At 37.8% G+C, this 14,050-nt stretch overlaps 1 protein-coding gene across 10 annotated transcripts in view; it reads left to right on the top strand.

Moving 5' to 3' along the window:
* The first annotated feature begins 2,468 nt into the window (after window positions 1-2,468).
* SHPRH (SNF2 histone linker PHD RING helicase) overlaps window positions 2,469-14,050 on the top strand; it is a 90,919-nt gene continuing 79,337 nt past the window's right edge. For 7 of the 10 annotated variants that reach the window (XR_012433513.1, XR_012433515.1, XM_074037199.1 and 4 more), the window contains exons 1-2: window positions 2,469-2,670; window positions 11,400-12,064. Coding sequence is in view for 6 of the 10 variants with exons in the window: in XM_074037199.1 (XP_073893300.1) it covers window positions 11,432-12,064 (633 nt within the window). In the remaining 4 variants the exon portion in view is untranslated. Of the gene's footprint in view, window positions 2,671-2,718; window positions 3,090-4,510; window positions 4,629-11,399; window positions 12,065-14,050 lie in introns of those variants that run through there. The other 3 variants (XM_005552068.4, XM_074037202.1, XM_065543540.2) reach the window with 2 other exon arrangements.

The following is a 14,050-nucleotide window of genomic DNA, read 5'->3' as shown; positions in this document are numbered from 1 at the left end:
GAAGTTTTCAATTTACTTTGTCTAGACCCATCAAAGGAATTACTATCTATGTCATCTATAGTCTTATGAAATTTACTTCTTAAATAATAAGATGTCAAAGTTAAAATTACTCTCAATCCATGGGCTGCAGAATGGGTTTTGTATTAACAGGCATGAAAACAACATTAATCTCCTTGTACATCTCCATCAGAGCTCTTGGGTGACCAGATGCATTATAAATGAGTGGTAATATTTTGAAACAAATCTTTTTTTTTTTTTTTTCTGAGCAGTAGGTCTCAACAGCGGGCTTAAAATATTTTGTATATCTATGTTATAAGCAGATGTGCTGTTATTCACACTTCATTGTTCCATTTATAGAGTACAGGCAGAATAGATCTAGCATAACTCTTCAGGGCCCTAGGAGTTTGAGAATGATAAATGAGTATTGGCCTCAAATTCAAGTCACTAGCTGCATTAGCCCCTAACAAGAGAGTCAACCTGTCCTGTGATGTTTTGAAGCTATGAAAGTCCTAGATGGCATTTTCTTTCTATAGAAAGCTGTTTTATCTACATGGAAAATCTGTTGTTTTGTGTGGCCACATGCTTCAATTATTTTAGCTACATCTTCTGAAAAACTTGCCACAGCTTCTACAACAGCACTTGCTCCTTCACCTTATACTTTGATGTTATGGAGATGGCTTCTTTTCTTAAATCTCATGAACCAACCTCTGCTCGCTTCACATTTTTCTGCTACAGCTTCATCACCTCTCTCAGCCTTCACAGAACTGAAAAGAGTTAGGGCCTTGCTCTGGATTGGCTTTGGCTTAAGGGAATGTTGAGAGTGGTTTCATCTTTTATTCAGGCCACTAAAACTTTTTCCGTATCAGTATTAGGCTGTTTCATTTTCTTATCATTTGTGTTTTCATTGGAGTAGCACTTTTAATTCCCTTCTAGAACTTTTCTTTCGCATTCACAACTTAGCTAACTTTGGCACAGGAGGCCTTTTTTCAGCTTATCTCAGCTTTCGACATGGTTTCCTCACTCAATTCCGTCTAGTTTTCGATTTAAAGTGATAGATGTGCCACCCTTCCTTTCACTTGAACACTTAAGAGTCCATTGTAGGGTTATTAATTGGCCTAATTTCAATATTGTTCTGTCTCAAAGAATTGGGAGGCCTGAAGAGAGGAAGAGAGACAGGGGCCATTGGTGAAGCTGTCAGAACACACACAACATTTATTAAGTTTAGCTTCTTCTATGAGCAGAGTTTGTGGTGCTCCCAAAAAACTACAATAGTAACATCAAAGATAACTAATCGTAGATCACCACAACAGATGAACAGCAAGTGAACACATGCTGCTTGAAAAATGAAGCTGACAGACTTGCTTGAGTCAGGGTTGCCAAAAAACTTCAATTTATAGAAAAACACATTATCTGCAAAGCACAATAAAGGGAAGTAAAATAAAAGGATGCGGGAATTTGCTTATGCAAACAGTTTCGTGTCTGTGATAAAGGAATATACTAAGTAAAATATGGACTACCCTGGACTGTCTCCACAACTACAACCGATGTTCACTTGGGCAAGAACTTAGTTCAAGTGCTTCAGTGGTCACACAACCCAAAAGGCCTCCACAGCAGAAATGCTGCTATTAGGTACTCACTCACTAATTATTGAGTCCCCAGTGTTTCCTGAGGGTTATTTCACAGGCTCCTGACTCTGAAACCTCTCAAAGTTATTCCAACGTTAAGCTCATTTCTACGAGAAAGAGGTGAGAGGAAAAAAGACCAATAGTGGAAGGCCAGCTTCAGCACATGTACTTAATAGTTTCTCTCATCTTAGACTATATATTCACATTTCCCTTTAAAGTCTGTTTTTGCGGGAGAGAAGCTTTATTCCTACCTACTTAGTGGCTGCTTTATAACAGTAAAATAGACGCTTTTGCAGAATTCTTTTCTGCTTTTTTTTTTTTTTTTTTTTTTTGGTGAGACAGAGTCTCACTCTATCACCAAGTGGGGAGACCTCGGCTTACTCAATCTCTGTCTCGTGGGTTCAAGCGATTCTCCTCTCCTGCTTCAGCCTCCCGAGCAGCTGGGACTACAGGTGCGCACCACAACGCCCGGCTAATTTTTCTATTTTTAGTAGAGACGGGGTTTCGCTATCTTGGCCAGACTATTCTCGATCTCCTCATCTCAGGAAATCCGCCCGCTTCGGCTTCCCAAAGTGGTGGGATTACAGACCTAACCCACGGCGCCCGGCCCCTGCCTTTTATTAAAGCTACAAATCACACACACTCTTCGCCTCACAGGGGAGCCCGCTACTTCGGGCATCCAGCCCTCCTGTATTCTCTAATGGCGTGGGGCAGAGCTATCGCGAGACTCCACTGTCTCCTCAGCAAGTCTTTAACAGTGTGGACTTGCGCAGAAGAGACTCTTGAAGCCAGTTCAGGAGAAAGGGGGCGGGGTGCTCTGACGAGCGCGTTCGCCTTGACCCCACGCTACAGCGCGCGCCGGGCAGCTAGGCGCTGTGGTTTCTGGGTCTCCCGGGGAACCCGTACACTATCCCGCAAAAAGCGCTTGTGCCCACCTCAAGCCAATGTTCGGTGGGTGGCGAATGCGTACCCGTGATCTGCGGGATCTGTAGAGGAGCGCAGGCCTGGTGCAAAGAGACTCAAGAGGCTCGGAGAACCAGCTTGGGTAGGCGCTTGGGTGATGGAAGGTCAGGGGTCAGAGGTCGGGAGGGAGGGAGGTGGCCTCTGGCCTCCGGTACCAGGGAGGGAGGACGCTGGTTGTCCTGGAGCCCGGGAAGCTCAAGGGCTGAGAGGGAGCCGCTGCGCGAGTCTTCCCCACTCCTTCCCGATCCCGGATTAGCGAACCCCGGACCACCATGTCCCTCCGGGGATAAAGTGGGGTCGTGGGAAAGCAGGCTGTGCTTCTCATGCATTGGGGCCTGCGGTGTTTGTCTCGAGCGTCCAACACCCTAGGATCCGGGAGTCCGTCGTCACGCTCCTCGGCCTCGCGGTCGTTTGTTTGCTCGGCCTGCTGGGAGCGATCCGGCGCTGACAGCCCCGCTCAGACTCCGGGAGCCGCTTGTGGGTCTTTCGGAAGATAACTGAGTGGGTATCACCGTGCGCCGCAGATCTGCCCCCAGAGGCTGGAACTGGGCGGCCGCCTCCCTTCTTTGTGCGCGGCATTGTGTTAGTAAAAGGGGAGGCAGAGGCTTCTCAGTCCGACTCAAAGTTCTCCGTTACCTCTGGAGCCAGATTAATTACATTCGAATTCAGAACCACTATTCCACATTGTACAGTTTGGTAGTTGCTAGGTTTATGAACGAAGATAGGGTGTTGTTTGATGATTGATGGTCACTGTATAATAAATACAGTATTATTAAATAATGACCAGGAAGCTTTACACTTTTTCCAAGTAGTTGGACATTATCACGAGGTAGAAATCTTAGATGTTTGATGCCTTCCAACTTGTACTTAAGGAACTTGGGGCTTTTTCTGAACAAAATAAGATAATTTTAAAGTTATTACTGTTACTTGAAATTATCCCAGTGGGCATTAGTAGGAATGATGAAACTCTTGAATAGAAACGATCCATGATATCTTTACTGTCACCAAAAAGACTAGTTTATGATTAGTAAACATGCTGGAGACAGAGCAGTCCTGAGCAGTATTGTGATAATTATGTCCGTGTTCGCAAACCTGGACTTTCTAGAGCTTTGAAGGACCAGTTAACCAGTAAGCTGGCAATTGAAAATAAAATAGTTTACTTTTGAGAGATGCTATTGTATATCCTCTTTGTCCACCCGAAAGGAGCTGGACTTACAGAATTATTAAAGCTTTTATTATTAAGAGTTTAGGCTAGTAAGATTTAGGGGAAACAGAATTTGGTGGTGAAGAAACTTATGAGGGCATTTTTCAAGTTTATGTAACTAATATATTTTAGCATTTAGTAGATGGAAATACTCTCACCTTGCTGGAATTATTTCTACAGAAAAGGAAAAGATTATGTTAACCCTGGGTCATTAAGAGGTTCCTAGTACTTAGTAACGAGTGGGCTTCGTTTCCGTAAGACAACATTTTGGACAGGAATATGGCAAGTGTATAATCCTGTTTGCCCTTTATAGCCTAAACCCAGATCTACCATGGATTTGTTGTAATTCAGGATTTGTATGTATCTTATAAACATGAAATAATATTTTTGGGGGGAAAATGTGAATTTAAGTTGTGTTATTCATTTGTTGGATTGTCTTAGTAATTTAACATTTTATGTTTATTTTTCTAGCATTCCATCCTTGTTTTCTGTTGAAGGTAAAGTTCAGTCAGTTTTCCTGCCTTGTTCTAGTATTTCATTTTTCTCAGAAATACTAAAGAATAGTTTCATATTACCTATAGTCTTCTAGAATGTGGATAAGAGAGACTTCTCTAAAAAGAAATATGAGTAAAGTACTGTTAGGTCCTCAAAAGGAGGGAATATATCCACAGAATTAGAGATCTTTGTTTCACCCTTTTTGTATGTGTTTACTTCCTAGTACTGACCTGGCATTGGGAGTACAGCACTGAATGGGATACTACTCCTGCCCATCTTTCAAAGTGAACATTGTAGCAGTTGGGATCCAGGAGAGAGAGGACCTTAACTCAGCTTCTCTGGTAATGGAAGCCTTTCCAGGGAAGACTGGGATGGAGACAGGCATAAAAGCAATTCAAGCAAAAGGCTTTTACATTTAAATACAAGACAGTAAAAGTGTGGTCCATATAGAAAACTTCACATAATTACATTTTACCCAAACACTGCTAATTAAGAAGGAGGAAGAAATAGTTGTGACTGATAAGGTATGAAGAAAACTGGAAGAATATGGGATGTGGTTAGGTACAGGATTTCACCAGTACTTGACTTACTAGTTGCCATATTGCATTTTAGTCATAAGTATTTTTGACCAAATACTATTTTCTTTGGTGCGAAAAGTTAACCCTAAATAGAGATTTCTTTAAGTAAAGACTCAGTCAAAACCAAGAGCTTTTTGTTTGGTTGGTTGATTTTTTTGATCATGAATGTTTACTCAGCTAAGAACTGGATAAAGGCAGAGCATTGCTAGAAATTCTGGTATTGACTTTTCTGCAGTGTATTATTATCACTGATAAGTGCCTTGAGGCACTAATATTGGAAGAATCAGGTTGAAAGAAAACATCTGAAGGAATGTGCAAATTATAATGGTGTACATAATTTAAAAGATACTGGATAGGTTTTACCAGAGAACAGAATAAATAGTTGAAGTAATGTTTTCTGGTTTGGTAATGTGTCTGTTACAAAATTATTGTAGGAAACATGGCACATGTTACTTCTCACATTCCATTGGCTAGGACTGGTCACAGGACCATACTAAGCTGGACAGCCATTTCTCAACTACTCTATACTTTGAGTGGAAATAAGTGGATTTTAGTAGGCAGCTGGTTATCCATAACAAGGTTTTTTGTAGGGATTCTAAAAAATAAAGGGAGTAGTGCCTGGGTGTTTCCCTGAGACATTCTGACTTAGTTGGCTAGGCATCAGGATTTTTTAAAATTTCCCTGGAGATTCTGATGTGCAGTCAAGTTTGAGAAGCACTGATCTGTGGTCCCCCATCCTGCGACATTAAAGTTTGGTTATTGTGAAATGTAATTTAGAGCAGGGGTCCCCAACCCCCAGGCTACAGACCGGTGCCAGTCCGTGGCGTGTTAGAACCGAGCTGCACTACAGGAGGTGGGCTGCGGGCAAGCGAGCATTACCACCTGAGCTCTGTCTCCTGTCAGAGCAACAGAGTCAGTAGATTACCATAAAAGCATGGACCCTATCGTGAACTACATATGCGCAGGATCTAGGTTGTACACTTCTTATTAAAATCTAATGCCTGATGATCTAAGGTGGAACAGTTTCATCCCTAAACCACCCCCTCCCCACCCCACCCCTCTCCTCCGGTCCATGGAAAAATTGTCTTCCATGAAACCCGTTTATGGTACCAAAAAGGTTGGGAACTGCTGGTTTAGAGTATTCTCAGGATGACAATAAATAGCAACTACCATTTATGGAATACAGGCCAAATTTCTGGTACTGTGCTGTTGTATTTAAACTATTTCTAACCACAATCCTGCTATCATCCCCATTTTAGAGATGAGAAAATTGGCACGGAAGACTGCATAACTATTTCAGTGCCACACAGTAAATGCCAAAGCTGGAATTAGAATGAATGTAAGACTTCAAAGCATCGCGTTCTCACCTTTAAGCCACATTACTTTGCTAATGTGAGACTCTGCTAGAGAGTTGCTTTTGGAGTTTTCAGAGTTAATGATTCCACAAGAACCATGTTATTAATATTATTATGGTTAGTGTGATACATTTTGTAACTGGCCCAATTCCCTTTCTACACTCCCTCTACGCCTTCACCCCCCATATCCATGCTTTTTGCCATGTGCAGTTTCACCTAGTAAAGAAGTGTAGTATATTTCTCCACTACTTAACATTGGGTCCATGGATATGCCTTGCTTTGGTCTGTGGCACCTTAGTGGTTTTTAAACACTTTGAAAACTACTTGTGTGATTGGATTTGCAAGATGATACACCTCAACCATTGCCATAAAGAACATTCCTGAGTTACTTTGCTGATCCAAGGAGAGAGGATAAGAACTATATTAAGCAGAGCCAAACTGCTTTTCCAGAAACCTAGCCTAGATTAACCTCCTTCAGCTAATGTGCAGATCTATGAGAATAAATGATTGCTGTATCAAGGTATTGAGCTTTGGGGTAGTGTGTTAATACAGCATGTTTGTGGCAGTAGTTAACTGATAAGCCTAACTTTTCAAAGTTCCTGCAGTGACCTGACTCACTTTCAGTATTCCAGCTTATGCTTTGAAGAAAACTGGACAAACATAAACACTTAGGAAATTAAGAGCTTTCTATATTATTCCTCCAAGATAAGAGAGGATAAGATGCTTTAAAAGTAGTTATCATAGCCAGTGAAGCACTGGCTAAGAGAATAGAATTCTCATGATTGACTTAAGTACTGTCTGATATATAGACTTTTTGCAATTATGTGAATGCTGTATATTTGTGCTGTTCAGTGCAGTAGCCACTAGTCACATAGGGTTATTGAGCACTTGAAGTGTGGCTAGTGAGACTGAAGAGCTGAGTTTATAACATTTGATTTTATTTACAGTCACACATCACTTAATGATGGGGCTGTGTTTTGAGGAATGCATCATAGACAAGTTTGTTATGTGAACATCTTAGAGTATACTTACACAAACCTAAGTGGTACCGCCGGCCTACTACACACCTAGGCTCTATGGTACAGCCTACTGCTCTTAGGCTACAAACCCGTACAGTATATTCTGTACTGGATACTGTAGGCAGTTGTCACACAGTAGTATTTGTATATTTAAACATATTTGAATATGGGAAATGTACAGTAAAGATATGGTATAAAAGATAAAATATAGTACAGCTTTGTGGGGTGCTTAGCATGAATGCAGCTTATAACACTGAAGGTTGCTCTGGGTTAGTCAGGGAGTGAATGTGAAGGCCTGGGACAATACTGTACAATTCTGTAGACTTTGTAAACACTGCACGCTTGTGCTACACAAAATTTAGTAAAAAATAAAGTAATGCAGTCAGGCGCGGTGGCTCACGCCTGTAATCCCAGCACTTTGGGAGGCCAAGGCGGGTGAATCATGAGGTCAGGAGATCGATACCATCCTGGCTAACACAGTGAAACCCCGTCTCTACTAAAAATACAAAAAAAAATTAGCTGGGCATAGTGGCGGGTGGCGCCTGTAGTCCCAGCTATTCGGGAGGCTGAGGCAGGAGAATGGCATGAACCCAAGAGGCGGAGCTTGCAGTGAGCGGAGATCGAGCCACTGCACTCCAGCCTGGGCAACAGAGCGAGACTCCATCTCAAAAAAATAAAAAATAAAAAAAAAAGTAATGCATTATGATGTTACAATGGCTATGATGTCACTAGTCCATAGGAATTTTTCAGCTTCTTTATGGAACCACTCTAATATTTGGTCCCTTATTGACCAAAATGTCATTATGCAATGCATAACTGTATTGAAAGTTAAGTAGTCATATGCAGCCAACAACTACCTTATTGGATTTGCTTTGGCCAATAGTAGACAGAAACTACTTACTTGGAGCTGCCAAGGAAACCACCTTCCTTTGAATCACAGGGCCACCTTGTTTCTAAATAAAGGTTCAATCATCAGGGAAGGAGAATAGACCTTAGGCAGGTAAATAATGTCACTTTAGTTTCTTTATGGTTATTGGTCTATTCATATTTTCCTTCTTGGGCCAATTTTGTTCATTTGTATTTTGTTAGCAAAATTTTATCATTTATCATTTTATCCAGATTTTTCAGGTTTATTGAATAAAGTTATATTTAATATTAAAATTTCTAAATCTTGTGCATCTACTTTTTGTTTCTGCTCTTTAAATCAACTTTAAGATATAGTTTATATATAAGAAAATTCAATTTAAAGTATATAATTTGATGAGTTTTGACAGATGTATACTCTGCAATCATGTGTTGAACATTTATGTTCCAAAGCCTGCCTTCCTGTTCCTTTGCTGTCAGTCACCTCTTTCTACTTCCTTGCCCCTGATAACCACTAATCTGCTTTCTGTACTTAGGTTTTTGCCATTTCTAGAATTTCATGTAAATGGAAGCGTATAGTATATAATCTTTCACATCTAGCTTCCTTCAGTTTAGCATAATGCTCTAACAGTTCATTCATGTTATTTTACAGAAGTCTCTTTTTATCACAGAATAGTATTCCATTGTATGAATATGCCACAATGTGTCCATTCACCAGTTGTTGGACATTTGGGTTTTCTTCCAGTTTGGGGCTTTTAAGAGGAAAGCTGTTAACGTTGAAGTTTAAATTTTTGTGGATTTATGTTTTGATTTCTCTTGGATAAATACCTAAGAGAGGGATTGCTAGGCTGCGTATTAAGTTATATTCAATTTTATTAGAAACTGATAAACTTTTCCAAAGTGTGCTGTGTTCGAATGTTGGAGAGTTCAGTTCTGTTTGAACCATACTTGCAGTGTTTTAAATTTTTGACTATTCTAGTGTGTGAATAGTGGCATCTCATTGTGATTTCTGGGTTGAATTTGCATTGCTTTAATGACTGATGCTGGTGAAAGTATTTTCATGTGCTTATTTTACACTTATGGGTCATCTTTGGTGAAATGTCTGTTCAAAATTTTTGACTGTTTTTTAAATGTTTATCTTACTATTGATTTGTGAGAGTTCTTTACATAGTCTGCAAACATATCCTTCATCAGATACTTGATTTGCTAATATTTTCTCCCATCTATGACTTGCTGTCATATTTTGATGACAGTATCTTTTGAAGAACCAAAATATTTATTTTTGATGAAACTTAATTTATCATTTTCTTACATAGTCTGTAGTTTTTGTTTCCTGCTTAAAAATTTTTGTGACTTTTTTTGGGCGAATCCAATGTCATTTAGGTTTTCTCCTCTGTTTTCTTTGAGAAGTTTTAGTTTTAGCTTTTATTTTTATTATCTATTTTTAGTTAACTCTTATATTTTATGAGGTAAAGCTTCATTTTGTTGCATATTGGTATCCATTTACTAAAAGGATACCTTTCCCATTGACTGCCTCTGAACTTCTTTCAGAAATCAATTGACCATACATGTGTGGGTCTACTGCAGGACATTTTATTGTGTTCCATTGATCTATATGTTTGTCTTTACACCACTGCTGCGCCATTTTTATTTCTTTTGACATACGTCTTGGAATCAGTGTAAATCATTCAACTTTATTTTTATTTTCTAAAATTATATTGACTTTCCTGTATTGTAGGCATTTTAATATAAATTTTAACATCAGGTTGTCAGTTTCTACTAAAGAAACCTGTTGGAATTTTGAATGGAATTGCTTTTCTGTAAGTTAATACTAAGAAATTGACATCTGAACATTTTGTGTCTTCTAGTCCATGGACATAGTATGTTGTATAGATCTGTAATTATATACTAATTTTCTAAATTTTTATGTATGCTTGAAAATTTTCAGAATAAAAATATAGTAAGTTATCTTTTGGAGAAATTTAAAAATCAAAAAAGTTTACTATATGCACATATTTTTAATTTTTGCTTTTTATTTCCTTGTGTGTGGATCCAGATTTCCATCTGATGTTATATTTCTTCTACCCAAGCACTTCTAACATTACTTAGATTTTAGGTATACAAGTGATAAGTCCTTTTGGCTTTTGTCGATCTTTTCTTCACCTTCATTTTTGAAAGATATTTTGCCGAGTTTAGAGCTGTAGGGTGGGAGCAGTGGCTAAACCAGAAAAATAGGGCAAATCTGGAGAGAAGTCCTCACTTTTCGGTACTTTAATCATGGCATACCTTATTGTGATTGTTCTTTATGTTTGCCTTGATTGGGTTTCATTGAGCTTCTTGGTTTTCTGGGTTGATGGTTTTTATAGAATTTGGAAAATTTTCATGTATCATTTTTTCAAGAAGTTTTTTATATCCTTTCTTTTCTGCTGACATTCCAGTTTTATGCATGTTTGACTCCTTAACATTGTCCAGTAGGTTTCTGATGTTCTATTTATTGTTTTTTCAGTCTTTGTTTATCTTGGCTTCATTTTTGACAGTTTCTGTTGTTACTGTTGTTTCCATTGTTTAAGCTTATTCTCCTCCTTTTTTTCTTTGCCATTTCTAATGTGCTGGTAATCTCATACAATGTGTTTTTCGTTTCAGATGTTGCATTTCCATCTGCATAAATTTTATAGGAGTCATTTGTATATCTATAATTTTTTTGTCATATTCATATTTTCCTCTACCTTCTTGAACATATTGAGAATATTTACAGTAGCTGTTTGAATGTTTGTTTCTGCTAATTATATCATGCTGGGGCTTTTTGATTTTTTTCTTGTCATGGGTCTTATTTTTCTGTTTTATTTTCATTTTTTTTTTTATTTTTACTTGCCTGATAATTTTAGATTTGATGCCAGACATTTGTGTTAGATTTTGTTTCACTCTTTTAAAGTATTGTTGGGCTTTGTTCTGAGGGGCAGTTAAATTACTTGGGATTAATTGAGAGATTTACCTTCCTATTATATTGCTCATTAAATTATTTCTACAATTTATTTTATACAACAAATTGCCTTTACTAAATTTATCTATTAAAGACTAGTAAAACCATTAGAATTTATTTGATGTATAGATTATGGTTAATATGTTCATTCCTTAGTCATATTGACCTGGTAAAAAATTGCTCATTGCTTTATATGTCACTGAAGATTTCATATTATGTTTATGGGCTGTGAATTTATGCTGAATTTCTCATCTGGTAACCCTTAAGTACTAAATCATCTCTTGGTATACCTCCTGTTGTTTCATTTGTCCTCTAGGGTTCACAGTTACCAGCCAAGAAAACTTGAAAATGAGCAGCCGGAGGAAGCGTGCTCCTCCAGTGAGGGTAGATGAGGAAAAAAGGCAGCAGCTTCATTGGAATATGCATGAGGACAGAAGGAATGAACCTATCACCATAAGTGATGATGATGAGCAGCCCTGCCCAGGTTCCGATACCTCTTCTGCTCATTGCATCATTCTAAGTGATAGTCTGAAGGAAGAAGTGGCTCACAGAGACAAGAAGAAGTGTTCAAAAGTGGTGAGCTTCTCAAAACCAATTGAAAAAGAAGAGACTGTTGGTATTTTTTCCCTTTTGTCTGTAAAGTTGAATATTGTGATTTCTCCCTATCACTTTGACAATTCCTGGAAAGCATTTCTAGGAGAATTAACTCTTCAGCTTCTTCCTGAGCAGAGTTTAACTGAAAATTTTTCCGAAAGGAGTATTACATTGGTGAGTTCAGAGTCAAGCAATCAGTTCCTGATTTATATTCATTCAAAAGGTGAAGATGTAGAGAAACAAAAAAAAGAACCAATGAGTATTTGTGACAAGGGTATTCTAGTGGAGTCATCCTTCAGTGGTGAAATGTTAGAAGATTTGGGTTGGCTGCAAAAGAAGAGAAGAATAAAACTTTATCACAAACCAGAAGGAAATCACATTATCAAGGTACTCAATTTTTTGTGGTGTCTTTTGAGGCTCTTCTACATTGGCAGTCCACTTTTAAATTAACCTATGAGAGAAGTCTGAAAAGCCAGCAGTAAGCCTTTCATTATTAAGTTTCAAAGTACACTTTAAGCTTTTAATAACTATTAAAAGTATGTTACAACTAATCATTTTCAGGCTACACTTTTTCAAGATCTTCCATCTCTACTTTCAGTGACTTGTTTTGGTCCTCATCATCTGTTCCTCTTACTGCAGCAGTCATTTAACCATTTCTCTGTTTGCCATTTTGTGTTTTCAAATGCTTTGATTTTGTCTCCAGAATTGTATGATGTGAATGCAAATGAAATTCTGTTCATTACTGCCTACAGAATTAAGCATAATCTTTCTAATCTGGCACAGAAGTTCCTCCCTTGACAAGCCCTTGAGCCTTATTTACCCTTTATTACTCTGCTTTTTATTTTGTCCCAGAAACTCCAAATTGATTTATTTCTTCCATATACCACACTGACTGTCTGCGTCTTTGCTTTTGCTCTTATAGTTCCCTCTGCTTCAGTTGTTCCCTTTCCCTGATAATTTCTGGTTATTTTTTAATATTTAGTTTAGCATTAATTCACCCAGGGAGATCATTTCTCAAATCTATTGGTGGTATTATGTGCCCTCTCCTCAGAATCTCTGGTAGATTTTTTTTTTCCCCCAGCCTTGGCGACTTGTCATGTACTTAACATTTTATATCATTCCCCTTTGGTAAACTATGAAGCCTTTCATCTTTACAGCCTAATAAAGTACCTGGTACCTAAATTTTCAGTAGATGAATGAATAAATTTGTAATTTATTTCAGTCTCTGCCATTCACTGGCCAAATAACTTTATGTGAATCATTTAAATGCTCTAATTTCAGTTTCTTTATGAAATGTCAGTAATACCCATTCTTCTTACAGCATAAAATTGTGTTTAAAATGAGGTCAGATAATGTAAGAAAGTATACTTTGCAAACTGTGAAGCAAATTAATATGCTTTTATGTTAAACTTGAAATTTTAAAACGTTAATTTCATGTTGTTTAACTGAAAACTGTTTCATATATTTCTTTCATCAATAACCTTAGTTATAGTTTTAGAATTGTCAGAAGGAAAGGAGAAAATTTAGAATTATTAGATTGCAATTAATTTTTCCCTGTACAGTGAAACTGTGTAACCAGACATTCCCTCTCTTTACTGATTTTGCCAAAATTGTGGCTCAGTGATAACAAGTATGTAACAATTTATGACTCACATATCTGTGTTCTGTGTTCCCTACAAACCAAGTCTTAATCTATTGTGTTTTTCCCGATCCTGAATTTTACAAATATTTAAACATTTATTGCTGCTGTAGTAAGACATCTCCAAGCAAGCCAAGACAGAATACAAACAGGAATGAAATATACTTTGTCATTCATTTCTGTGTAAGGCTGGTGGATTTCTGTTCTTTAGTGAAAGAATATGAGATTCTCAGTGATTAGGGACTCAGGTACAACATAGTCAACATGAAGTAAAGGGAACTAACATTTATTGAGTGTCTACCATTAGAAACTTTTATAGTTATATTATTTAAGCTAGATGTCTCTCCATTTTGTAAATGAGAACACTTGGGTCAAAATAAATAGGTTGTTTTTTCTCCAATTCATTTAGCTTCTAAGTATCAATGCCAGGATTCAAAATCAAGTCTTTCAACTGTAAAACTTCATACTACATTGCTTCACTAGGGTCAAAATATTAACATTAATGAAGGTCTGTTTTTTTACACGTTTTAGTGTTTGATTCAGTAATAAGGATGCCCAAACCTAACAGTGTAGAAGATTCCTAGCATGTATATCATAATCTTCTGGGGAAATCTGCATTTTTAACAAACTTGACTGATTAATTCATTAGTTTTGGGAATCATTTTATTAGTAGATAGAACTAGGTGTTCTTATCGCATTCTCCCAGGTTCGATTTCAGTTAGGGAAATATTTTT

This window comes from Macaca fascicularis, chromosome 4 (assembly GCF_037993035.2).
Source record: "Macaca fascicularis isolate 582-1 chromosome 4, T2T-MFA8v1.1".
Lineage (NCBI taxonomy): Eukaryota > Metazoa > Chordata > Mammalia > Primates > Cercopithecidae > Macaca > Macaca fascicularis.
Note: the sequence above shows the minus strand (reverse complement) of the source record. Positions and strands in the feature narration are given on the sequence as shown.